This window comes from Pipistrellus kuhlii, unplaced genomic scaffold (assembly GCF_014108245.1).
Source record: "Pipistrellus kuhlii isolate mPipKuh1 unplaced genomic scaffold, mPipKuh1.p scaffold_m20_p_10, whole genome shotgun sequence".
Classification (NCBI taxonomy): Eukaryota; Metazoa; Chordata; class Mammalia; order Chiroptera; family Vespertilionidae; genus Pipistrellus; species Pipistrellus kuhlii.
In genome coordinates this window covers 9,675,929-9,702,236 of record NW_023425405.1, presented here as the reverse complement: position 1 = coordinate 9,702,236, position 26,308 = coordinate 9,675,929, and the positions used below count along the sequence as shown (strand labels likewise).

Here is a 26,308-nt window from a genome sequence, read left to right as displayed (position 1 = left end):
GCAGGGAAGGTGGCAGGCCATCAGTATATGTAATAGAAAAGATCCTCTCCGTCCTCTGGGTGTTAATATTTTGGAATGATGGGGCAGAAGGTGGGGCATAAAAAAATAAATTAAAAAAAAACACAACAGATTGGAAGAAAGAAGGTTACATTAACATTTCCGAAGCCATTGTCTGCATCTTTCACTGGATTTATGTTGGTTCCAGGGAGTTAATCTAGTTCTCTCCCACATTCTGGTGAGCCACAATTTGATACAGAGAGCCAGTGTGTTATTCCAGGACTATAGCACAGACAGGGAATATAGCCTTGACATCAGCAAATGGAATTGACTTTGGGGCATAATTTTATTCAGCCTACTTTGAAGTAAGATCACAAAAGCCTTTTTCTTGACATCATATAGTTAGATGATGGCTGTCAGCTATTCAGTAAACACAACTGTCTGCTTTGGATACAAGCTTATAAGCCCCTCTCTGGTCCTCCAGAGATGAGAGAATGCTTTGTGGGCATCCTTTCAGATACAGAGCTGTAGGGCAAAAATCCTTCGTTGTGTTACTACTACGTTGTGCTTTTGAGACATTTTATAAAGATTGTCACACACCTTAAACCCTTCTATGAGAAAAGTATTACTTCCTCCATTTCATAGGGAAGAAATTAAAGGTCAGAGAGGAAAATGAAATCACACAGCTGTCCAGTGGCCAGGGAGTTTTTATTAGAGTTTGGATTATCACCAGGTGGGTCGACTTGGGGCTCTTACCACCCACACAGCAACTCCGAAGTTTCTCTATAAATGTCTTTATCTCTAAAATAACCACCCCCCACCCCACCCTGCCAAAAAATAACAAACTATCAGTGGTGCCAATTCTTTCTTATATGGCTCAAATAACTAGAATTTTCTGTGGATCATACAAAAATCTATGAGTTTTGTTGTTGTTGTTGTTGTTGTTTTAATTAAGTGCTCATGTTTAATCTTTTAATATAATCTCTCCATTTCTTCAGACATATGGGAGATAGTCAGAATCCTATAAGCCATGATAGCTCACATTTACGGTAGTTCCCCTAGAATGAGAGGAGTTAGGATTTTTATTCTTTACTTGTTTTGTTGTTGTTGCTTTCATTGGGGTTATGACAGATAAGACTTTTTCATTTCATTAAGTATTTAAAAATGAAGTTCAACCTACTGTCTGTGCGAGGCCCTCTAACAAGTGGTAGGCCACTGTGAGATTTGGGATTTTAGGGTGTGATTTCTGAATAGGTGCTTTTCCTGAATTAAATTCACATTACATTTTTTCAGAAGCTGTTTTGAAAGAGCACGCAAGTAAGTTCAGCATTTTGATGGACTTTGATAGCATAATGTCTAATGGAGAGCTTGGAACACTGAGCACAGTGCTGTTTAATCCTCATGTCTCTGTTCATTATATCTTCCAATGAGCTGGTTTGCTGAAAAGAGAGACTGCAGTAATGCATTTAATGTGGAATCTGGAATTCCAGAATTTTCCTCATGCCTAATATTTTGCAATATTAAATTTACCATATGTTTCAAACATAATTTTAAATCTCCATTTCTCTGTTGAATCATGAAAGAAGATTATCCTTTATATTTATGGCAGCAGAGAAAATTTACAAGATTTTCAAGATACAAAGGTGTTTATGTATTACTTGAACTAGGACTGTACATTTTAGCAAGACCAACAGATTAAGACATAAAAATAATCCAGCTGTTCAGTGTGCTGTTCCTGCTATTTCATGGCTGTTTGATGTCTAGAGTTGTTGTTTGTTTTTTGTTTTGTTTTGTTTTGTTTTGTTTTTGTTTTTGTTTTGTTTTGTTTTTGTATGTTTTCTTTTAAGCTAAATTGACTTGCAGGGTCTTACTGGGACAAAGCTGATGGTTACCTATTTGATCATTTGATCGGCTTTGGAATATTCACCAGTGTGCTTGCTATTTGGCTATATCCTTTCCTTATCTTTATGTCCTTTGTCTGAAGCCCATTTGCTGCATAGCAATGCTAGTTGGAGAATAGGTAGGAATTCAGAGAGGATTAATCACCCCAGGAGAAGTTTATGAGTATGCATATAAGTTGCTTAAAAGTAGGTGGTGAAACTCAGAGAGATCTATATGGCTTAAAGGCACAGGTCTACAGTTTACAAAACTCTCTCTCTCTCTCTCTCTCTCTCTCTCTCTCTCTCTCTCTCTCTCTCTCTCTCTCTTTAAGTGGGGCACTTGGTTTATTTCTGATGCAATGACTCAGTACAGTGGGCTGAGGAGGTGGGGGATGAGGGTTAGTGGAAAGGCCTTCTCCTGCATGGACTAATGTCCAGCACCTGATTCCAGGCATATGTCTCCTAAAACCACTCTTGTATGGCCATTGAGGGAATGTGTGGATCAGGGTCTCCTGGAGATCATACATGCCCTCTTCCTTGAGCTGGTCCTGACTGCTGCTGATGTAGCATAGCACTTGCACCCTCTGAAAGAATTCCTCACCAACCAGGCAGACACTGCCTGCTGGGGCAGGTAAGCCAGAACAAGGTAGACAGGGGAGCCAGATAAGGCCTCCAACTCGCCTGGCCTTTGCTGGCTGACTCGGATGGGTCCAGGGACTTTCTGGGCAAGGGTGCCAGATCTCTCTTGTCACTGGACTTGCTCTGGGAGCTGAGTGACAGACTGGTCCAGGTAGCCCCTTGGTCTTAGTGGTGATCACTAGAGTGGGTTTGGTGTTGGCAGTGCTGGGGGTGGGGCAACCCAGGGACTTCTGGGTACAGTTTAGGCTCTCTATCAGCAAGGCTTGTTTGAGGGGCAGCAGCTGGGGGTCCACCATGCAGCTGGGGGGCAAGGTGAGCAGTGGTGGGGCACTTGGAGTCAGGTAGCTCTCCATGTCCTCCTCTGAGTGTGCAGTGCCAGGGGCAGCAGGCAGGGGGTCTGAGTCAGGCAGTATGGGCAGGGACTTGCTGATGGACGTAAACAGCATCTCCTCAGCCCCCAGATTTCCTGCCTGCTCCTGGGACCAGGTGCTGCTGTCACTGGAGCTGCCAGGGAATGTGGCAACCATCACCATAGGCATAGCCTAGCAGTGCTCAAACTCAAAGAGGCAGAAGGCGCAAGTCCACATTATGGGGGAGGCTTCACTCATGGTGACAGGGGACCGTGGCACCACCTGTTCAAAGGAGACGGACAGCGTGTTGTCCTCTTCTGTGGAGTGCAGGAGCTCACTCAGCGGCAGGGAAGGGGTGGTCACCATGGGGGGAGACCTCAGTCCTTTCTAATTTATTGTGAGTTTCATTTATTGGCAGTTAGCATGAGGTCATGCCATGTAGTAATTTATGGCTTTGCTGACAGAATCTTTGGGATCATGTCTCTATTAAGCAGGTATACATGAGCCCAACATGCATGAGCTCAACTGAGGCTACGCATTGTGCTGCTGACTTGAGATGTCATCAGCCATGTGTTATAGCCAATACTGGTGTGTGTTTGACAGGGTGGAATATTATGGGAAGCAGATTCTCTACAATTGTGTAAATCAAATTGAGTATAAGTCATATCTTCCTGAAGATATTCACACAAAAAACAATGAGAAGTTTCTGAGTTATTATTGTGTCTGGAGTCTTGTGTAGTTTCTTCAACGTATGTAAGAAAAAATATAGATAATTGACTCTAACAAAGTTTATATTCTAGCTATACATTTCATATAATTTACTACAAAGTTCATATAAATGGTTATAATCACATCATTATACATTAAGGAAGTGCTCTATTGTTTTAATTTTTCATTGTATTAGGCACTAAGAGTAAAATTAAAAAAGAACATTATCTTTACAATAAGACTTATTATTGATGACTTCCTGGAGGAAGAGAACTTTGAAACAAACCATATTTTCTATCACCTGTTGAAGGGTATTCACATGCTCACAATGCGGTCTTGTGCAAAAAGACAGCCTTATTGGTAGATGAATTGAATAGCAAAATCAGTAACCTAATGGAAGATTTCACAAACAGGAACAGTCTCTATACTAGTGACTGAAGAACTCCTCATGGTTTGGATAGATCTTTACCTCAAGTCTTTATTATCTGTTCAGAGAAACTGTCTCCCCTAGGACCATGCAATCCTGAGGTTGGTTCAGGTATTTACCCTTGAAGTTGAATGTTTTTTGTTTATTTATTCATTTACTTATTTATTTTAAAATATTAATACTGTGTATTTATTTTACCCCCATTACCTTTTATCCCTCTGTGCCTTCTTCCACCTCCACCCAAAGTTGAATGTTTTTGGATCCTTTATTAAAAAGGACACAATTAGCTTGGGTTCTGGGCTTTCCAGATATAATTTGATGACTTTACATTTTCAGAGGTATTATTAGGGTGAACAGATATTAATAAGGATCATAGATATGTTGTCTATTTGTTTTGACAATTGGACTTCCTACACAATCCAAACTTACCTGCATTTGCAGATGGGATGAAGAAATGCTTGACTATAATTAAGGGCAATTTCCATAATTGCCTTCTCATTCAAGTTAAGCAGAGAAGCTGGAATAATTCCAGAAAATGATTATGTTATTTGCTTTATCTTAGATCAGGTTTACCAACATTAATTTTCTTTTTCCTCCCTTCAGATGTACATCCAAACAACAACACTTACTGTCTCCATGAGTTTAAGTGCTTCGGTGTCTTTGGGCATGCTCTATATGCCCAAGGTTTATATTATAATTTTTCATCCAGAGCAGAACGTTCAAAAACGCAAAAGGAGCTTCAAGGCTGTGGTGACAGCTGCCACCATGCAAAGCAAACTGATCCAAAAAGGAAATGACAGACCCAACGGCGAGGTGAAAAATGAACTCTGTGAGAGTCTTGAAACCAACAGTAAGTCATCCGTAGACTTTCCGATGGTCAAGAGCGGGAGCACTTCCTAATAGATGTACGTTGGACATTCTTCTACGAGTCTTGGGGTCTGCGCCACATGGCTCCAGGGGCATGATGGAACTTGCACACCATGAGACCATCATGGCTGTGAGATCCATTTGGTTCTAACCAAACGTCTTCAAGGTGCTTGGCTCTTCTGAAAAGCATACCATGCACACACGATCTCTTTACAGAGTATGACATTCAAGTCTCTCTTTGGAGGCATTACTGAGCGTGGAACTATCTTCCAAATATAAAAATTACCTTTTAATAATTAGGAACAAATCATTAATCTTTGTTAGTTCGTTATTGGTTGCTCTTTATAGACCTAATAGCTACCTAATATTTATGGGACATACTATCAAAGATCTTACACAAATAAATGTCATTTGGATATTTGGGGAAATGTGAAAACTGGTGAACTGACATATGAAGTTAAAGGATAGTTAACACTTATTTCCCGCAAGTGGTCCCCTTTGTTGGCTTCTTTTGACTTCCCACCTTGAATAAATTAATATAGTTGGAGCTCTCCCCTGAAAGACTTGTGATCCTGAAAATAGAATCCTTTCCACAACCACCACTGTGTTTTCCCTTCCTCGTCTACCTTTCACAGTCCATCCCTAAACAAGCACATGATAGTGATAGAGTGGTACCAAGGTAATCCAGGAGAGTTTAACTGATCTATGCAGTTCTTCCTGGTATCTATCGAAGAGTAGCAAATGTTTGAAGATTTATATTATAAAGAATACCAGAAACCTGAGTATAGTTAAAACTAACAAACAAAAGTAACCAACATCACAGTACTAGTTCTGTAGATGGATCAAAAAGAAATAAAAGCTAAGGCATTTGAATTAGAGGGGCTTCCTATCTTTTGGGGATACAACATGTATATTTAATAATTCAGGCTAAAATCCTGTGCAAAATTACTGTCTTCCTCTCAGATTCCTTCAGCAGGGCAGGCTGTCTCCCCAATTCTCTGTACTTTTGACATGAAATTCAGGGAAGATTAAGAGTTGTTTTTATCTGACTTAATTATTATTATAACTTCTAGTCTTCACTAGATTTATAATCATCAAGATTTCCAGATGAATATTGTCTACTCTAAATGCCCCATATGCAAAAATATCCTTAGAAGATAAGTATTGATTAATTAAACTTATTGGCTTAAATTGTTAGAATTGTTAGAATTATTAGCTAGGTCTAGTGAAGATTACTTCTACTATTGTAATACCAAATGTAGTCACTTGTAGAGGAATAAACTTTTTAGTAAATCTACAGACACTCCCCACATATTCTCCTTTCTGCAAATATGCAACCTTGAGAAACTGCAAGAACAGATATGACAAGGATGGGTTATCATAAAACATTATTATAATCATCTCTGATTATAGGTTAGCAATTTACTAATAATGGGCCTATTTGGTCTCTTAGCCAACGATGTCCTATAGCTACTCTCAATGCATTCAGTGTAGAATGTTTGTTATTTGAGGGCAGAATTTTATCTGTGTTTTCTGCCTTGAAAGCAGCAGGGCAGGAAGTTAAAACCTATTGTAGAATGCCAGGAAACTGCTGTTAGCCAATGATACATTTTGAACACTGACACTTCTTAGTATGATCTATCAGAATCTATAGTTGCGCTTGTTTTTTTTGTCTTAATCCAGAAAATTTTATGTGATACGGTTGCAAATAGAACATCCAAAGATACAGTGAAATAAATACCAGTGATCCCAGACTCATCTCTGAACTGTAATGAGAAAAAAAAAAGTCATCAGTGTTTCCTAACCTTTTAAAAAGGAAATAGGTTCCTTGAAGAGGAAGGTTTTGAGTGTTGCTAAAGACTAATCCCATAATATAGAAATAATCCCATACATTTTCTTTCCCTTCTATTTTTTTCTGTGGATGATGAAATTATCAACAGAAATTATATAATATGTGTACATTTTCCTGTTTTCTCTGAAATAATAAATATTGCAATTGTGGGACGTGTATAGAAGGTAAGCTGGTAATATTCTTGAGGAGTTGATACTCACTTTTAGAATATAAATCAAGTTGAAAGGGTGAATCAAGAGCAAGTCAATTACTACCTAGATGAGGGTTAAATTATACCTTGGAGATTTGAGTGTATCCATCTTTTATAGGAGTAGTTTGGGTTTGAATAAATTGCACCCAAAGTTTGCACATTCAAGAGAAACCGCATGAAATCTTCACACATCCTTGCACAATCCCACTCTAGGTGACCACTGTTAACCTTCACTCACTTACATGGCTAGTACTATGAACTTCTGTGTCACCGTTATCTTTGCTACATATACCAGTAGTTTTAATGAGGTCAAAAGTCTTCTAAAATCACAAACCCTCTAAACGTTTCAAAAACTCAAATATGTGAATGCTATAGATGTCTTCTAGAAATATGTCTTATGTCTTTAAAAGTGTAACTAAGTACTAGAAAGGCCTTTGCCATTTAACTAATACCATCCCTCTTCAGATTTAAACATCTCCTCTTGAAATGGGTGGAGTGTATTCTCAATAAATCCAGGGCTGATGAATGCACTGATACAGCATCTGTGTGGCTGCATTATCATACTTTCTGCTACCAGACTTGATAAATCACTACAGTGAAGTGACAGTGGCATTCATGAAAGTGCTTTGTAAACTGTAAATCACCATCTAAAGGTAAATATATCATTGTTGCCATGAATATATAGATTGGCCTGTGGCTAATAGAAACAAGAAGACATAAAATTAAAAAACTGTTGTTTTAGCATTCCTCTCTCTTTTTATAAACATGTTGAGGATTTTGGTGATTATCACTATAATTCTATTCTTGAGATTTTTTTTTTCTGACAAATTAGCTAAGATTTATGATATGCATGCATCTTTTGACCTTCCTGGCCATGGAGCAGCTCTACTAGTCCATTATTTGTAAAAACTTCATCTTAATGATGACTTGTCAATGCCAGGAATTCCGGTCATATATTTAAGGTTTTAAAGCTTCAAAATGCAGGAAAATGTAAGTAATGTGAAACTGGAAAAAAAGACCAACAGGTCTATGTTACTTACTAAATTCGCAGAATCCATCATTCCAAACAAAACAGCTCCTGTTCTTTCATAAAAGTTTGGGATGGGAGTTAGAAACAAAGTTAATATATATGAATTTTATCAACTGTATCCAAATAACAAAGACTGTCACATGATACTCCTTAAACTATGTTCATGCATAATTCATGAAAATAGCATCTGTTGAAGGTATATCTGCTTTGTCTAGCTTATAAGCACCATGTGGTATGCACAGGAAATTCATTGTTGCTGTATTCTAAAACTATTTTTCACATTAGCATATTCATTACCTCTGTAAAAATTCTCTCTATTAACTCATCTCTGCATCTTTGATGGATTTCACTCTGTAATACTTCTGGGATAAAGATCCTTGCCATTCGCAGATTTGTGCCTTATCACTGATTTTATGTTGACTAAGTCATTGGTTATCAGAGCCCTGCACTCCCTTTTGTAAACATTAGAAAAATTAAGATTGCTTTCCCTTTGTACATGATAGTCTCAATTCTCAATAGAATTCTATCATCTTTTCCTCTGGAGATTACTTCTAGGAGTTCAAAAAATGAAGTATGGATCTTTAACTAGCTATGGGCTTTAAGTTGGAATGATTCTTAAAGATAGTCTACAGTAATCTAAATCATTTTAGCTTGAATTAATATCTAAATATCATCTTCCTCAAGACATTTGTTCTTATATTTCAATCATATTTTTTCTAGCTACCTATGGATTTGATAAATATTTTGTATATTTTTAGTTACTGTTGAATATATTGATTAAGGCATGCAATTGAACAACCTTGTTAAGGGTCATTTTCTAACTCTTATGACAATTTTTCTTTATCTTGCCTGCAAAGTTTTATGAAAGGCCTTCAAAAACATGGTTGAAGATTTTATTTTATTTTAAAGAAATTTAGAGACATCTGAAAGCATTATATAAGTTAGAAATAAAAATAAAACAATAAAGCAAACAAGCATAAAAATCATTATGTTTCACTTGGAAAGGTAAGTAGAAGAATAGAATTCTATATTGACTCATTTAGACACCAGCTGGCCCTTCACAAACCTATTTCTGCTTCCATCCTCACAAATCTACTTCCATGCTCACAAAAACAAAACCAAAAAAACAATGTTTTACATTTTTGACCTGTGATGTAACTGAGGACCAGTGAAATTTTTTTTTTTACTCATTGTACAAGAAACATAACTTAAATCCAGGTCTAAAATATTCCTTTAAACTGTGCCACAAAAATAACCTAGGAGTGAGAGCAATATAAATGATATAAGCAGATGTGTCACCTATTTTTGGCATGAATCTCATAATATTCAAGGATATTAAACATAGCAAAAATATTAGCACTTCTTTGGGCTATCTATGCTAATTTAGTGATGGTGAACTTGGCATGATCTCAGTATCTGGTAAGAGTTTATCTGGTCAATCAGTGGTTATGTCCACTAAAATGGAATGAGCTTGATTGCCAATTGTTTAAGAGGAAGAGCTTTACAACTTCCTTATTCAATATTCAAAAACTAAATTATACATTTTTTTACTTTAAATATTTTTTTAATTTTATATTCAGTTGGCATACAATATTATATTAATTTCAGGTGTACTGCCCAGTGATTATACATTACATAACTTACTAAGTGATTACCCTAGTAAATCTAATACCCATCTGACACCATACATAGTTATTATAATACTAGAGATCCGATGCATGGAATTCATGCAAGAGTAGGCCTTCCTTCCCCTGGCTGCTGGCACTGGCATCCCTCTGGCACCTGGGACCCAGGCTTCCCTCGCAGCCCCGGCTTTGTTCAGAAGGTCATCTGAAAGGACACCCAGTCTAATTAGCATATTATGCTTTTATTATTATAGATTATTGACTATACTCTCTATGCTGGGCTTTATATCCCTGTGACTATTCTGTAACTAACAATTTGCATTTCTTAAACCCTTCACTTTTTTTCTCCCATCTACTCAACCCCTTTCTACTTGGCAACTATCAAAATGTTCTCTGTATGTATGAGTCTGTTTCTTTTCTGCTTGTTTGTTTATTAAGTTCTTTAGATTCCATATATAAGTTAAATCACAAGGCACTGTCTTCTTCTGTCTAACTTATTTTACTTTTGTCTAACTTATTTTACCCTCAAGATCCACCCATGTTATTGCATTCTTTTTTTAGGGCTGTGTGATATGTGTGTATATATATATATGTATATATATATATATATTGATATATATATATATATATATATATATATATATATAAAATCACCTCTTCTTTATCTATTCATCTACTGATGGACACTTAGATCTCTTCTCTATCTTTGCTATTGTAAATAATGCCACAATGAGCATATACCGTGATTCCCTGAAAATAAGACATCCCCTGAAAATAAGACCTAACGCAACTTTGGGAGAAAAAATTTAATATAAGACACTGTCTTATTTTCAAGGAAACAGGGTAGATGTATATGTCTTTCAATTTTGAATACATACCCACAAGTGGAATTGTTGGTTCTTTCTTTGTCTCTTGTTACATAGCATTTGTTTTAAAGTCTATTTTGTCAGCTTTTTTTAATTTCATTTTCAATAAGTATCTTTTCTACCCCTATGCTTTCAATATGTTTATATCTTCTGATCTGAAGTGAGTCTCTTGTAGACAGCATACGTAAGGAAGAGTCTTGTTCTGTTATCCATTTAGCCTCCATATAACACTAAATTATTCTTTAAAAATCTGTTTCATCCTGAATTGGATCTATGTAATGAAACACATATATAATAGTTTGCATGCTTCCCATAAATTTCTTCTTCAGATTATTCATTCCAGAATTTTATAGAAAAACATCTTTCAAAAACCTAAATGAATTCTTTGGATTTAGATTCTCTGGAAATGTAAGCATGAGTATAAATTTGACTTAGAATTATTTTTTTATTTATATCTTTGTAAAAGTCTTACAATAATGAGTTTTACTTCATAGTAAGTTGGTACTAATATAATTAAATATTCATATCCTCCTTTGATTCTATTTATTTTTTAAACTTCTCCAGTTGTATCTGTTGGATAAAAGCAGATCATAAATTTGTATTGGCAATACACATATTTACTTTAATGTTTATAAATATTCCATGTACTTGATATTTTATAATGTTCCTTTTTAGAGTCTAAGTACTATTTTTAAATGGAAGATATATTCATTTTCAAAGTACAATTAATTATAATTAGTAACCCTTTTTGGTCATCAAAGTAGACTCAAAGAATTTAACTGAGGCTTTAATAATTTTTTTTTTATATTGCAGGATAATTTATTTGTCCTTTCATTTTTCATATTTCATATTTCATCTTTATTAATCAACACACACATAAAATTATATTTTAGCCTGGCCAGTTTGGCTCAGTAGATAGAGCGTCAGCATGTGGACTGAAGGGTCCGTGGTTTGATTCTTGTCAAGGGTATATGCCTAGGTTGTGGGCTTGATCCCCAGTGGGAGGCGTGCAGGAGGCAGCCAATCAATGGTCCTCTCTCATCACTGATGTTTCTATTTCTCTCTCCCTCTCTCTTCCTCTCTAAAAACAATAAAAATATATATTTTTAAAAAATTGTATTTTACCCAAGTTTATCAAAGATCAGAACTGTTACACTTTTTTTTTGAACTGTTACATTTTTAATATTCTGCTAACACCTATACCATAAGTGAGGCTAGTGGTTTTACAGATTAAAATTGCTGCAGCATTTTTATTCCTACAATCATTGAATTCCTACTACATAGTTTAAAAATAATAAGTAACTTAGTACAAAGTGAATATTACAACAATAGTCATTATGGAATTTGAATTTTAAAATCATTTTATCAAAATAATTTATTATTACATACTATTAATTTGTCTTAATTTATCTTAACAGCTTCCTCTACCAAGACAACATATATCAGCTACAGTGATCATTCAATCTGAAAAAGGGAAATGACACACTATGAAGAAATCTGGTATGTGATCTCAAACAATGAACATGACACCACCAAGACTTACTCTTGGAGATCTCTTTGGACTACAGTCAATCAAATCCATAGTCAATCTTGTGAGGAACAAAAAGTAGCCATGAGCCAAAAATATCAACAAGAGAGAGAGAAGAAACCCATTTTATACAATACAACCAATGAAGTCTCAAGCTAAAGTATTGCTTACTCACGAGCAATTAAAAATAAATCACAAAAGGAAAACTAATGTTAGCTTGTGAAAAAAAAAATGCCGTTGAAATAAACCATGTCTGATGTTACTCTTGTAAGTATTTTTCTGTGATTGTGAGAACTCCTGTTCCTGTGCCACATTGTTCACTTGTATAAGACAATGAATCTGTTTCTTGTAATGGCTGATGGATTGAAGCCCTGGGTTGTGCTAAAAATAAATGCAATGGTTGACGCATGCAATTTTTTATACAAATAATTTATTTCTAATAATAAAGGAATGTTTTGCAAATGTTGAGAGTTGTTTCGTTCCAGTTTTAAAGCCAGGGGAAACTCCAGTTGGCGTTGGCACTTCTGCTGTCGCCTAACTAAGCCAAAGGAAATAGAATTTTGGGGGGAAGAATGTGTTTTTGTACACTCGTGTATATATGAAGAAGACTCCTTTATTCCTATATGAAAGAGAATTATTTAGGGAAGACTTTGTGAATATTTCAAGATTTATGTGGTAGTTTTTTTTTTCATAATTGCTTCTTTTATGAAGAATCAAGCAATAGCTTGAGGTGAATTGCTTCAGGTTTCAAAGCTAACAAATGATGAAATGTGTTATGAAAATCACCACTTTAAAGTTCTATCAGAGTGTCACTGAAATTTTCTGTTTTCTAAGTCAGAACTTTTGCCTAATGAAGTATTTCAAGGTATGTATTATTAACCTTTTCTCACCCAGGCCCAGTACCCACTGTAATTGGTCAAGTAATGGGCCTTATCCAGTACATTCCTCAAAGCACAGAATTAGCATATTTAATCTCCTGGCATCACTAAAGAAACCACAGTTCAGATAATATGTCAGTGCTTTCTTATTTTCCAAATGAAAACATTCATTGGTTCATAGAACAGTGTCATTAGAGAGAGAGAGAGAGTACTGGGAGCTTGTGTCATGCTAATAAGCCATGCTAGGATGGATAAAGGAGCCTGATAAAGGCTTTCAAATCTGTTCCCATTTTCACAATCCCAGAAATCCATCAAGTCAATGGGTCTCTACAATCATTTTGTTAGTAAATGTTCTCTCCACTGAGTTAGGTTGGATGGCTCATTGCTCTCCTTATAGATATAAAGAGCTGTAAGTGCTCCATAGCTTCAACCCAAATATCGACAGTCACTTTATTTAATAGAGAGTGAAAGTAGCATAGTGTAGGCTCCCTCAAAATAGAGTAACACTACCTGATGCCTACACAGACAGAAAGCTGCAGACAGAAGGCTTTTTGGCCTTTTGTTGAGTTTCTTCTAACAGTATTTGTTGTTTGCAGATGATATTTAAATCAAGGAGTAAGGGCATTATTTTTAAAATTTTTGATAATCCAAATTCCTGGTAAATAAATCCTATAATCAAGATCCTAAACTCACCTCTAGGTGTGCCTTGTTAGATAAGAGCTAGCTTAAAATAAAACATAATTGCACATTTACTTTTTTGTGCCATGTAGCTCAGAACCAATAATCAGACCATGAAGTAATTGCAATTGTTTTTTGCATTGAAGATTATTAGTGGTTTTTAAGATTTTTATCTTAATTTTTACTTGTAAGTATCCATGTTTGGTTGAGAAAATACTTGAATTTCACAAGTCTTGCATATTTTTCAGAGAACAAAATTCAAGTATATTTTCATGTTTTCATTTACTAATTGACTCTAATCAGGGTAAGGGGATGCAACAGGGAGATTATGAGAATAAAACTGGCTCCCAGGCCAAAGGTGGTGTTTTTTGTTTTTTGTTTTCTTTTACAGTTTTAGGAAAAAAATAAAATATTAAGCATAACACATGAGATTTCAAAATGTTCTTCCTATTACAAACTTACCAATGAGTTGTTTTTTCCTAAGTACTTTTATAAATAGTTGATTCTTGTTTTGTGTTCTTCAAAATCTTATTTTACTTATAATCGAGTTGAATAATAGTTGTGGTGGATTTACATATGCCAATCATCCTTTATAACATTATATCAGTGGGAAACTTTCTCTTTGATGAAACTATAATCCTACCCAGGTAGTGGGAGGATAGATTCTCTTAGCCTCTTAAAGCAGGAGCTGGAGAATTCTGACCTCCACTGTGGCTTCTTTCTCAGGAGTTTTGCTGTGGGCTCCAGGGGTGGTCCTATAAGCTGTGACAATGTGGGGAGGTATCCTGTAAAGAGAAGAGTTTAGCATGTGCTAGTAGTGATTCCTAAATCCCATACTTTAAAATGAACTGCCTGTGTACTATAGATAAGCAAATAAAATTGAATGGAATATATAGTATTATATTTTTTAGAATTGACCTTGTGTTTTATTATGGCCAAGAAATGTCACATCTAATCTCAGCATGCCAGAAGAAATGCTAAAAATGTAGCCCAAGGTAATATTCAACAAATGTCACTACGTAGTAGAAGATGAGCGATATATTAGTGTGACCTTGGGCCAAATCTGATTGAAATTTTTATAAGTTTTTAGTGTATACTAGTTAATATTTGAAGGTGTCTAAATCAATTATGGTTGATCTGTCACCAAACAATTGTTAAGAAAAAAACAAAACACTCATATTTTAAACTTGATGGATGATGGCCCATTGGAACAGGAACAGGAACTGAATTGGTACCTTAATTTTTAGTGTTTATCAAAAATTTTACCAAAACAATGTGGCATGTCAGATGAACAGGATTTTAGATTTTTTTTTATTTGAATTAAATACCATATTACAGGAACTCTCACTAGGAAGGGAAGTTTGTGTTATTTATATTTTATTTCCTCTTAACTCTATTTTTTCTATTATTTACCAATGATGGCATAGAAAAATATTAAAAATTTTCTAAATTATATTAGCCAACACTGATATTTATTCAGTAGAAAGTGAAAAAAAATGGTATTTCTAAACTCTATTATGCAATTTTGCCATTTTTTTCTCATTTCATTTATCTATTTCTTTTAATGCTAGTATGGCCATCTATCTTTTAGAATAAAATAGCTAAAAATACATGAGCTTACAAGAATGGATATTTAAGGAATAATAACAAATTGTAGAATACTCTAATCATATATAATAATCTTCAGATATAATTCATTTTGCTTTTATTATGGTTTCTCTTTGATGAGGATATGAGTAATAAAGAAAAAATTGACCCTAACTAGAAGAAATGGTTTCCTGAAGAAGGAATTACATCCATGAATATTAATAACCTTGCCAACTGTCTGTCACTCTTGGAAAGTACCATATTATAAACATAGTAGCAAAGCTTGTGTAATTGTTCTATTTCAGTTTTATTTATTTTAAAAGTTTTTTGTAGCATAACCTTTAATGATGTTAGTGCTTTGGTGTGCCTTATTTCATAATTTAATTTAACTCTTTGCTAGGACAGTCAGAATGTTTTTTTTCTATGTTGAACTCAGTGTATTATTAATGTAGTTTCATATGTTTTGACTTCTATAACTGTTTTCAGAGTGATAAGTTTAGAAAAAAAAGAAATTTTAACTATTAAATACATTTTTCTAATTGCTCACTGCTTAATTAAGTAGCTTTAGGAAAACTAAATAGGACAAATAACTTGTTATGACATCAAGATAGCCATCATTGATTGGGACCTATGAACATATAAGAATTGACCATATCATAATTTGGATGTATGAGTGATATGTTTATAGAAAACAGGAAATACAAATGATCAATGTAATATTTCAATTTTTAAATAGGAAAAAGAAAGATCATTTATCAATGAAATTAGTCCCATTAGGGAAGTTCACTAGAATAAAAGATGCTGTTTGAATGTTAGCAAAAAGTATTACATTGTTAAACTATATTTTTAAAGTTAAAAATATAGCTCCTACATACAGTAGGTAAAATGAAGAAGTCAAGTATTTTGTTAGTTTGGTGTCTTATAGTATAATCTATATATATAGAAGCCAAAGCAACTGCTACGACCGAATGACCGGAACAACCAGTTGACCAGTTGCTGTGATGTTCACTGACCACCAGAGGACAGATGCTTAACACAGGAGCTACCCCTTAGTGGTCAGTGTGCTCCCACAGCCAACCTCCCACAGTCCCTCCCCATGGCCTGCAGACCCCAATCTGCCCCTCCCTGATAGGGACTGTGTGAGACAGCTCTGATAGGCCCTGATTGCTCGCCAGGCCTAGGGACCCCATTTGTGCATGAATTCATGCACTGGGCCTTTAGTAAATCATAAACATTGAGGATATTCCATTGGACAGACATTATTTGAATCTAGTGGATACAAATCAACAAATTACTCATTGTGCCTATGGAACTATAAAGTGGCCATGTTGATAGAAATTCCAATGCAGAACCATACTGAAAGAATAACCATTAATATATTTTTTCTATTTCCAAGGTTTGAATAATTTTTCTGAAGAATGATAGTTCATTGTTTTGCTTCCCATAATTTCAAGCATTACATCATCTATACTTGAATAATAAAGATCACAAATACACCTAAAATCATGTTAAAATAATCCAGTTAGTAATGGAAGGGCTATGGGATAGGTCTGTATTTTAATTACTCTTTCCTGTCTTTACTCTTTACTATTTTTCCAGTTCAGAGGCTAAACTGAATATGATATGGAGGGTAAGTATGAATAAAAGGGTAGCTAAGAGTTCCCTATCTAGCAGATCCACAAATAATCTGAGAAAATGTAACTGTCATCTCTTGTGAGTATTTTCTCTCCCTTTTTGTAGTATAATAAATAAAAAAAAAGAAGAAAACTTTTTTAAGAGTATCCCTGAAGATGGCAAACCATGGATAATTTACCCTATCTCCATGAATATCTTCTATTATTTGTCACTGGCTATTAAACCTGTCCCATCCCAACAAAGAGTTCTCAGATCCTGCCACTGGCATCTTCCAGGCAGAAGAAGCAAGAATGAACTCTTCTTAATCAAAAGACAGGAGTGGAGATGTGGAGGTATGATGAATGGAGCTCTGCTTGTCTACAAATATCCTACCCTGTTTCCCCGAAAATAAGACAATGTCTTATATTAATTTTTGCTCCCAAAGATGCGCTAGGTCTTATTTTCAGGGGATGTCTTGTTTTTCCATGAAGAATACGGTACACATTTATTGTTAAATGAAAATAAAGGAAATTTATTACCTGTATACGGTACGGTAGTACGGTAGTTGTCAACACAAACCAGACAAACTGTGAATCCTACAGTATCAAGAATTTACTCATTTATTCAATGACAATCATGTCATCATCTTCTGGAACATCATCATAACAATCCAATTCCTGAGTTTTCTTGTGACTCCATTTCTTTCAGAATCAGTGGACCAAATCTCTCATGTTTGGCCTAGGGAGGGGCCTTATTTTTGGGGGGATGCCTTATATTTCACTCAGAAGGAAACCTGTAAGTAGGTCTTATTTTTGGAGGATGTCTTATTTTCAGGGAAACACGGTAGAATTTATAAACCCATCTGCCCCTCACTTCCCTCTGGCACTCTAGTCTGCAGAGCAGGTTAATGGTGAGTGTGGGGCCATGGGACTTTTTTCCCCTATGGAGCCCATCTTCTGAATGGAGTGTGGAAACACTGCAGCTTAAAGGTCCCTTTTGAGGACGTTTACAAATTTGCAAAGAGACAGAAGTACCGTGTTTCCCGGAAAATAAGACATCCTCCGAAAATAAGACCTAGCATGTGGAAAAATAAGACATCCCCTGAAAATAAGACCTAGCGCATCTTTGGGAGAAAAAAATAATATAAGACACTGTCTTATTTTCAGGGAAACAGGGTAGTAGCCTGTATGAGGCAAAATTATAAAATAGATGAAGTATGGTTTATTGATTTTTCTTTTCTTTTTTCTCATAATGTTCTCAATTTCTTTATATCTCTGATGGTATTGTCCAAGTGACCAATATCCTCAGCATACATTCTAGGTACTCTTTTCCCATTTTCCATTTTGGACTCACTAATACTTTCCTCCCTGCCACCAATGCCTGGACTCCAAATTGCTTTTGTATGCCAAAGTTGTCCCTACCCCCAACACACACTGTTATCTAAGATGCATATCAAAAGCTCCTAGGGAAGCTACTGCAGATGGGTTTTAAACAATAAAGCACATAATTAAGATACTTTAACCACTAATTCCATTTAGAATCTATGAGAACCTGCTATGTAGCAGATGTTATAGACTCTGCGATATAATAGTGGACTAAACAACAAAACAAATGCCTGGTTCTCATAGCATTTATATTTCTGTAGGAGATAAAGAGTAAAGAAGGTAAATATATAAATACAGGGTATGATAATAGCTGTTGAGAAGAGAAAAAATAAATTAGAGAAAGTGATTAGGCAATGATTGAGAAGTAGCATTTGTAGAGTACAGGGTTCAAATTTTAGGAAAATTGACTAGGGAATGTGACATTTGATTAAAGGCCTACAGAAAATGAGGAATTGTTCTATGCAGAATCCTGGAGAAGAGAATTCTACGCAAAGGGGATAGGAGGAGTGAGTCCTATGGCAGGAGCAAGTCTGGACCAGGGTAAGGTGGAGGGTAGGGTAAAGTGTAAGATGTTACGAGGCATTATAGGTCATTGAAAGGAGTAAATTTTACCCTGAGTGGTGGAAGACCTTTACAGGATTTTGAGCAAAGGAGTGCAGTGACTCCTGATTTTAATTGAGCCTTTCTGAGTGCTATAATGAGATGAGATTAGCCTAACGGAGGCAATCGCAGCAGTATATACACCAGTTATAGGACTCTTGGATGGTCCAGGGTAGAGATAATCAGGAATTGAGGTGAATAGAGTAGTGGAAGTGGTGAAAAGTAGTTAAACACTATGTATATTTTGAAAGGTTATCCTACTAATTTGCTGATAGATTACAGGAACACTGAGAGAGAAGGATGGTTCCAAGGTTTTTGTCCCGAGTAACTAAAAGGAAAGGGTGGTGTTGCTATTTACTGAGATGGGGAAGAACTAGAAGAATGAGTGGAGGAGAATCTAACTCATCATAATGTATAAATGTCCAAAATCTCTTCCCATTCAGGTTCATTAGGTTACATTTTTAAAGATACATGAATCATTAATTGGAATAACTCTATAAATCTTGGGATGAATTTGGGGATAAGAAATACTATGAGAATAAGCATTTGTTCCCTCTGAGATATGTTCAGCAGTTCTCTGATCATCTCCTAATGTCACCAAACCCTTCTCTCTTCTCTCAACTCCTTCCAGACTAAATCCGGAGCTGATATTTTTCTTCTTGGTTATCTCTACAGCAATTATCTACCTCCTGAACTGTATCTCAGTTATTCTGTGGTTATTTTAAATTTGTCTGATTATTGCCCTAGCCAATTTGACTCAGTGGATAGAGTGTCAGCCTGCCAACTGAAGAATCCAAGTTTGATTCCTCATGCCCTGGTTGAGGATCCAATCCCCAATAGGGGGCATGCAGGAGGCAGCCAATCAATGATTCTCTTTCATCATTGATGTTTCTATCTCTCTCTTCTACTGCCTTCCTCTCTGAAATCAATAAAAATATATTTTAAAAAATTTTGTCTGATCAGTGTTTTAGTTGTTGACATTGTGTTGCTTTCACCAAAGAATGGCTGAGTCTTTGGATTAACTTTAATCCCTAACTTCCTTGGCTTCTGAGTTGTTTAAAAGTGAATGGTGCTCCTTGGAATCTATCCAGGAGCATTATCCTTTACCCCCTTCCAATGTTTTGCCCAATCAGACTCTCTTTTGGTCCAAGAAAGTCAGTTATATTCTCAAAAAACATAACTATCTGCCTGAAATATAGAGTAAATAAATAAAGAGCATAGTGCCTGAAATCATAAACAATAAGGGGCTCCAGAAGTATACCACTTCAGTCATGTTGTGCTCTGGAATAAAATTTCCCTAAATTTCAAGGGATTGACTTTTTCTCCCAGTGATTACTTTTTTTTACTTCAATCATTCCTTTATTTATTTTTTCTTTCAATAAGTGCAATGTGAAAAGTCATATATTGATTTTTGTGTGAAGATGCAAAGAGCTTACTATCAAGGAGGAATGATCAGACAACTAATTATAATAATTCTAAAATATATTATAATGTTTAAGATTATGAAGCTCTTAATTTGTCAGCTTGCTAAGTATTATACTAAAATAATTCTTGCAACAGCCTTATACAATAGGCATTATTATTATCCCTGCTTATATATGATGAAATAAACACAAAGCTTGATTAGCTAATATGCTGGAGCTGTATAGTAGATAAGTGCAAAGCTTGTACAGAGCTATGGTGTCAGACAGGGGATCAGGACAGAATATTATAGCAGTGGGCTGGGAAACCAGGCACAAATCTATGAAAGAAGACCCTGCAATCCTTTGATCTGGCATTTTATAACAGTACCTCATGCATTTTTTGTCCTAGGAGAGCTATCCAATTTTTTGAGCTTTGGAAAACATTTAGATGGAGAAGTAATCTTTAGATAAATTCAAGTTAGTGTTAACTTTTTACCAGATTGAAGTTTTTTAAAAAAAAATATAGATTTTTATTCATTTCAGGGAGAGGCAGAGCTATTGAAACATCAACGATGAGAGAGAATCATTGATTGACTGCCTCCTGCACACCCAACACTGGGGGTTGAGGACAAAACCCAGGCATGTACCCTGACCAGGAATTGAACTATGACCTCCTGGTTTATAGGTTGATGTTCAATCACTAAACCATGCTGGCCAGACTGAAGTTTTTATTTTTTAAAATATATATTTTATTTATTTATTACAAAGAGGAAGGGAGAGGTAAAGAGCTAGAAACATCAATGAGAGAGAAACATCTATCAGCTGCCTCCTGCACATGCCCCACCTGGGATGTGCCCACAACAAAGATATATGATCTTAACCGGAATAGAACCTGGGACCCCTCAGTCCACAATCCAACGCTCTATCCACTGAGCCAAACCAGTCAGGCCTGAAGTTTTTATTTTTATTCTGAGTTGCCTCTAATGTGCAGTTTTTTTGTTATTCATGTACATCACAAGAACAGATACACAAAGTAGGATTTTTTTTTCTCATAGTTTGTTCATGATTCATCTCATTTAAAAAACTTTAAATACTATGAAATAAATGAAAGAAAAAAATGACAAGATCACTTGAGGTACTTATTTACAATTTAGTGAGAAGTTCCCATGTCAACTTAGTTTTATAATTTACTCTTTTTAAGGTAACTTTATTCTGAATTTCTGAGAGTTTTTTTTAATTATTATTATTATTGCTTCAATTTCATCAGTAGTTACTAGCATTTTCAGGTTTTTCTTATTCTTCCTGATTGTGTTTTGGAAGATTGTATTTTTCCAGGAATATGCCCATTTCATCCAGGTTGTCCAGTTTGTTAGAATATAGTCATTCTTAGTTTTTTGGTTTTTTTGTTTTTTTGTTTTGTTTTGTTTTTATGATCCTTTGTATTTCTGTGAGACAGTTATTACTTCACCTCTTTTGTTTCTGTTTTTGTTTATTTGGGTCTTCTCTCTTTGTTTCTTGAAGAGTCTGATTAAAGGTTCATCAATCTTGTTTCAGAGAACCAGCTCTTGATTTTATTGATATTTTATGGTGTTTTTGTTATTGTTGTTGTTTTGTGGGTGTTTTTTTTTTTTTTTTTTTTTTTTTTTTTTTTTTTTTGTCTCTATGTCATTCATTTCTACTCTTTTATTTTTTTTTTCCTTCTACTTACTCTGAACTTTTCTTGATCTTCTTTTTCTATTCTTTAGATAACTTACTACAACTTTTTCTAATTTTTTTGAGATAGGCCTGTAGTGCTATACAAACTTGCCTTTCAGAACTGCTTTCACTGTGCCCCATAAATTTGGGGTTGTTGTGTCTTCATTTTTATTTGCCTAAAGGAAGTTTTTATTGCTTACTTAATTTTATTGGTAACCCATTCATTGTTTAATAATATGCTATTTAGCCTTCATGTATTAGGATATTTTTGAGTGTTTTTATTATAGTTGATTACTAATTTCATGCCATTGTGATATTGAGAAGATGCTTGATGTGATTTCAATTTTCTTGAACTTGTAGAGACTTAGTTTTTGTCCTAGCATGTGGTCTATCTTTGAAAATGTCTATAGGCATTTGAGAAGAATGCATATTCTGTAGCTTTGGGGTGAAATGTTCTGAAAATGTCAATTAATTCTATCTGATCTAGTGTGTTGTTTCCTTGTTGTCATCTGGAAGATTTATCCACTGATGTCAATGAGGTATTAAAGTTTCCCTACTATGACTGGATTCCTGTCAGTCTTTCCCTTGATATCCTCCAGAAGTTTTTTATTTTTATTTTTAATATATATAAAAAGATACCAGATAACCCAAATATATATATATGTTATATTGTATTGGGTATATATATATATATATATATATATATATATATATATATACACACACAGGAATCTTGTACTGATTCCTTTAGTATTTTGAAGTGGTTTCATTATCTCTTGTTATGACCTTCACTTTGAAGTCTATTTTGTCAGATATGAGCATTGTTACCCAAGTTTTTTTTTGTGTGTGTGTTGTTGTTGTTGTTTTTTTTCATTTCCAGTTGTCTGGGAATTTTCAATCTGTGTGAGCCTTTTGTTCTCTTGTAGACAGTATATATGTGATTCATGTTTTCTTATCCATTCAGTTACCATATGTCTTCTGATTGGAGCAGTAAAGCCATTTACATCTAAGGTTATTATTGATAGGTCCTTATTTATTGCCATTCATATTCTTTATTCCTATGTTTTTCCTTTCTATTTCTTCTTCTTACAACAGTCCCTTTAGCATTTCTTATAATGCTGGTTTGGTGGTATGAAACTCTTTTAGCCTCTTTTTGTCTGCAAAGCTCTTTATTTCACCTTCAATTTTGAATGACTGCCTTGCTAAATAGAGTAGTCTTGGGTTCAGTCTCTTGGTTTTCATTACCTTTTGGCCTGAAGTGTGTCTATTTAGAATTCAGCTGACAATCTAATGGGATGCTTTTTAAGAAGCAAAAACTAGACCTAGTTTGAGTTTTGTAAACGGAAAATTTCAAATTTAAATATCATTGCACCTATTCATGCATTGTAGTTGGGGTCTCCTATCAACAGGATCTGAAATCTGAAATAGATTTCTAATGCATGGGCACCATAGTCCATAATGACTTTATGGACTACATCAGTAAACCTGAACACAGAAGAATTTATGTGATAGATCTGAACTGTTATGAAAAAGCTATAACAGCCTATTGTGGGAAAACCTCACTTTTCACCTTTCAGAAAGTACCTAAATACCAATTTATACAGGGACTTTTAACTAATGGTTACAGCTGTTCCCAATTGAGAAAGTATTTTTTACTAGTAACCAATGAGAAGTATTTAAGTTCTAAGTATATTAACTACATACTATTCAAACATTACCATAGTTATGGGTCTCATTCTGCCTTCAGAACACAAAAGTGGCATATTTAATGTGAATAACAAAAGGAAAATGTCTTCTTAGTATATTTTTTCTTGCTGTCAACTTTAGAAATTCACAAGTGTCTTAAAATATAGTTTAACTTAATTTTCACCATTAATACATATGTTGATTTCCTTTTTTCAATCATTATATATCCTAAGGTTAACATTAAAATCTAGCATGGCAGGACTCAAGCCACAATAAGCTAAATAAATATTTAAAATAATTTTGAATATCCAGGAAGGACAACTGTGGCCACACTATGGAATGAAATATTTAATGGTGATATCTTATTTGGAGGTTGTGTAGAGGTTGCTACCATACCTACAAGCTAATTATTTTTATCTTTTAATGACTAAATAAAATCCATTTATAATTGTGTAGACTAAATATTTTTTTTTATTTCCCCCCCTCTGTACCATTGAGTGAAAACTACCTCAGGCACAGTCCCAAGTTAAGGATATAGTCAAAGGTTTTCCTTTAGCGTCAGCTACCAAATCCTGGCCCCATAGCCTGGGGAGGCAGAAGAGACTACAGATTTTTTTAAGTGGAAAGTGTAACAGTAAATATTCAGAGCATGTTCCAAGATTGCATAATTTTAAGGCTTAATTTACATACTCTAAGTATGATATGATCCCTTCACCTACTAAGCTAACTGGCATCATATTTTAAACCATGAAAAGAATATACACCAGCTATCAATAAACAGTGATGATTTTCTAAATTAAGGTATAGAAAGCCTATATAAATGATGTGGGTATGATAGTTTACAAGACAGGCAAAAAGCAAACAGAAAGCTTAGTTCTCATGGTAATACCACACCCATATTACCATTTCACCACCTGCAGCATCATTGAAGAAGCATTTAAGAATTAGGTCTTTAAAATTAAGCAATAAATCTGTAAGCCTAAAATTAGGTTAAAATAAAGGTGTTTAAAAATCCCTAAATCTGACTCACCTCTCTTATTTGATTAGTACCCGCTAGTCCCAGGAGTTCACATTAAGGCTATATATAGTGGGACATAGACATTTTAGAAACTAATTAAATGAAAACACTCTAAGGATCTTTTAATCCAATGCTTCTCCAATATGGGGCTGAACACCACTTGCATGAGGGTCCATGTAGATGATGAAGCTCTTCTTGAGACCTGTTGAATTAGAATTTTGGGGTGTGGGGCTTTAGAACCTGCAGTTTTAACTTAGTACCTGTGAGGATCTGGTGGTTAATAAGTTTGGGAACCACTGAATTAGAGAGAAGAGTTGGAGAAACTCTAATGTAAATGGTCCATTATATACAATGCATTTCAAGTACAGTTTTTGTTGTTAAATTCTATTTTCAGCCCTATTTTTAGAAATTCTTTGTTTGGCAATATGATGACTTATAAGTATATGAAGGTTTTAACTATGAAATTATAGTGAAGAGATTTAAATGACCATGACCATTTGTCATTCCTATATGTACATGATTGATTTACTTCTATTTAATAAATCCTAGGGCCAATAACATCTACCTTTCAGTTTGGCAAACTACCTATCTACCTATCCTCCAACACAATGCGTCAGTAGAATTGCATTTAAACATGCACATGAATAATAGAGGTCATCATCCCACCAAGATTTTTTTCTTTTATGTCAAACAAGGAGTGAAAATTAAACAGATATAGATTATCTTGTCCTGGGTTCCCAGGAAGTAAACATGGCTTGCAAAATCTGCTAAATTCTAACTATTGGCTATCACGGTAATATACAGTGAGTCCACTTTATGGATATTATAAATTATACTTTAAGCATTCTAAAAATGTTGACCTGTATGAAAACCTAAATATACTGTCATCTCTATTCTTGGTCCACATTACTTCCTTTTATTAGCAACTTTTTTTAATGGTTTTTGGAATGCATTCTTGCACAAATGAGGAAACAACAAAATTATATACTTACTAGTAGCCCTGTGCAAGAATCATTAGCTCACTGCTGCCCTCCAGCTCTCCACCCACTTCCCCACCCTCCTGTAGCTCCCCCCGAGTCCCCCCCTCATCCCATAGCTTGCTGCCCTGCCCTCTCCTGTAGCTCTCTGCCCCATCCTCCTGATGATCTGTGATCTGGTCATTACACAGTCACTTCACAGCATAATGAGCATTTGCATATTACATCTTTATTGTATAAGATGATGTGTTGTTTGTTTGTTTTTTCAGAAAGCACCTTTCTCTATGACACAACAGAAGCTCTCTCTATTAAGAAGTCAGACCTCAATAAACCCTTTTAAAGAGTGACCTCTTAACAAAACTGGTTTGGCTCAATGGATAGAGTGTAGGCCTGTGCACTGAAAGGTCCCAGGTTCGATTCCGGTCAAGGGCATGTACCTTGGTTGCCGGCACATCCCCAGTGTGGGGTGTGCAAGAGGGAGCTGATCGATGATTTTCTCTCATTGATGTTTCTAATTCTCTATCCCTCTCTCTTCCTCTCTGTAAAAAATCAATAAAATATATATATATATATTTTTTAAAAAAAAAGAGGGACCTCTTTTCTAGTTGGTATTTTGGTAATGGTGTATGGGTTGGCATACCACTGTCTTTCTATTCTCAACAATGCTAACAGTTGGCTTTTCATTTAGGTGACAATATGCAGTAACTCATTCTCCAAGGCAATGGAATCCCATTCAGCATTAAGATAATTATGGTATTCAGAGATTGTGAGAACGAGTTTGTCGCATCTTATACTTATCAGACCCATTATGTAAGGTTTATATCTGGG

General features: G+C 35.0%; 1 protein-coding gene across 1 annotated transcript in view; it reads left to right on the top strand.

Moving 5' to 3' along the window:
* GRM8 (glutamate metabotropic receptor 8) overlaps window positions 1-12,421 on the top strand; it is a 702,547-nt gene extending 690,126 nt beyond the window's left edge. The window contains exons 10-11 of the mRNA XM_045576508.1: window positions 4,605-4,851; window positions 11,850-12,421. Coding sequence (XP_045432464.1) covers window positions 4,605-4,851; window positions 11,850-11,899 — 297 coding nt within the window. The 3' untranslated portion in view covers window positions 11,900-12,421. The remainder of the gene's footprint in view (window positions 1-4,604; window positions 4,852-11,849) is intronic.
* Window positions 12,422-26,308: the final 13,887 nt, after the last annotated feature.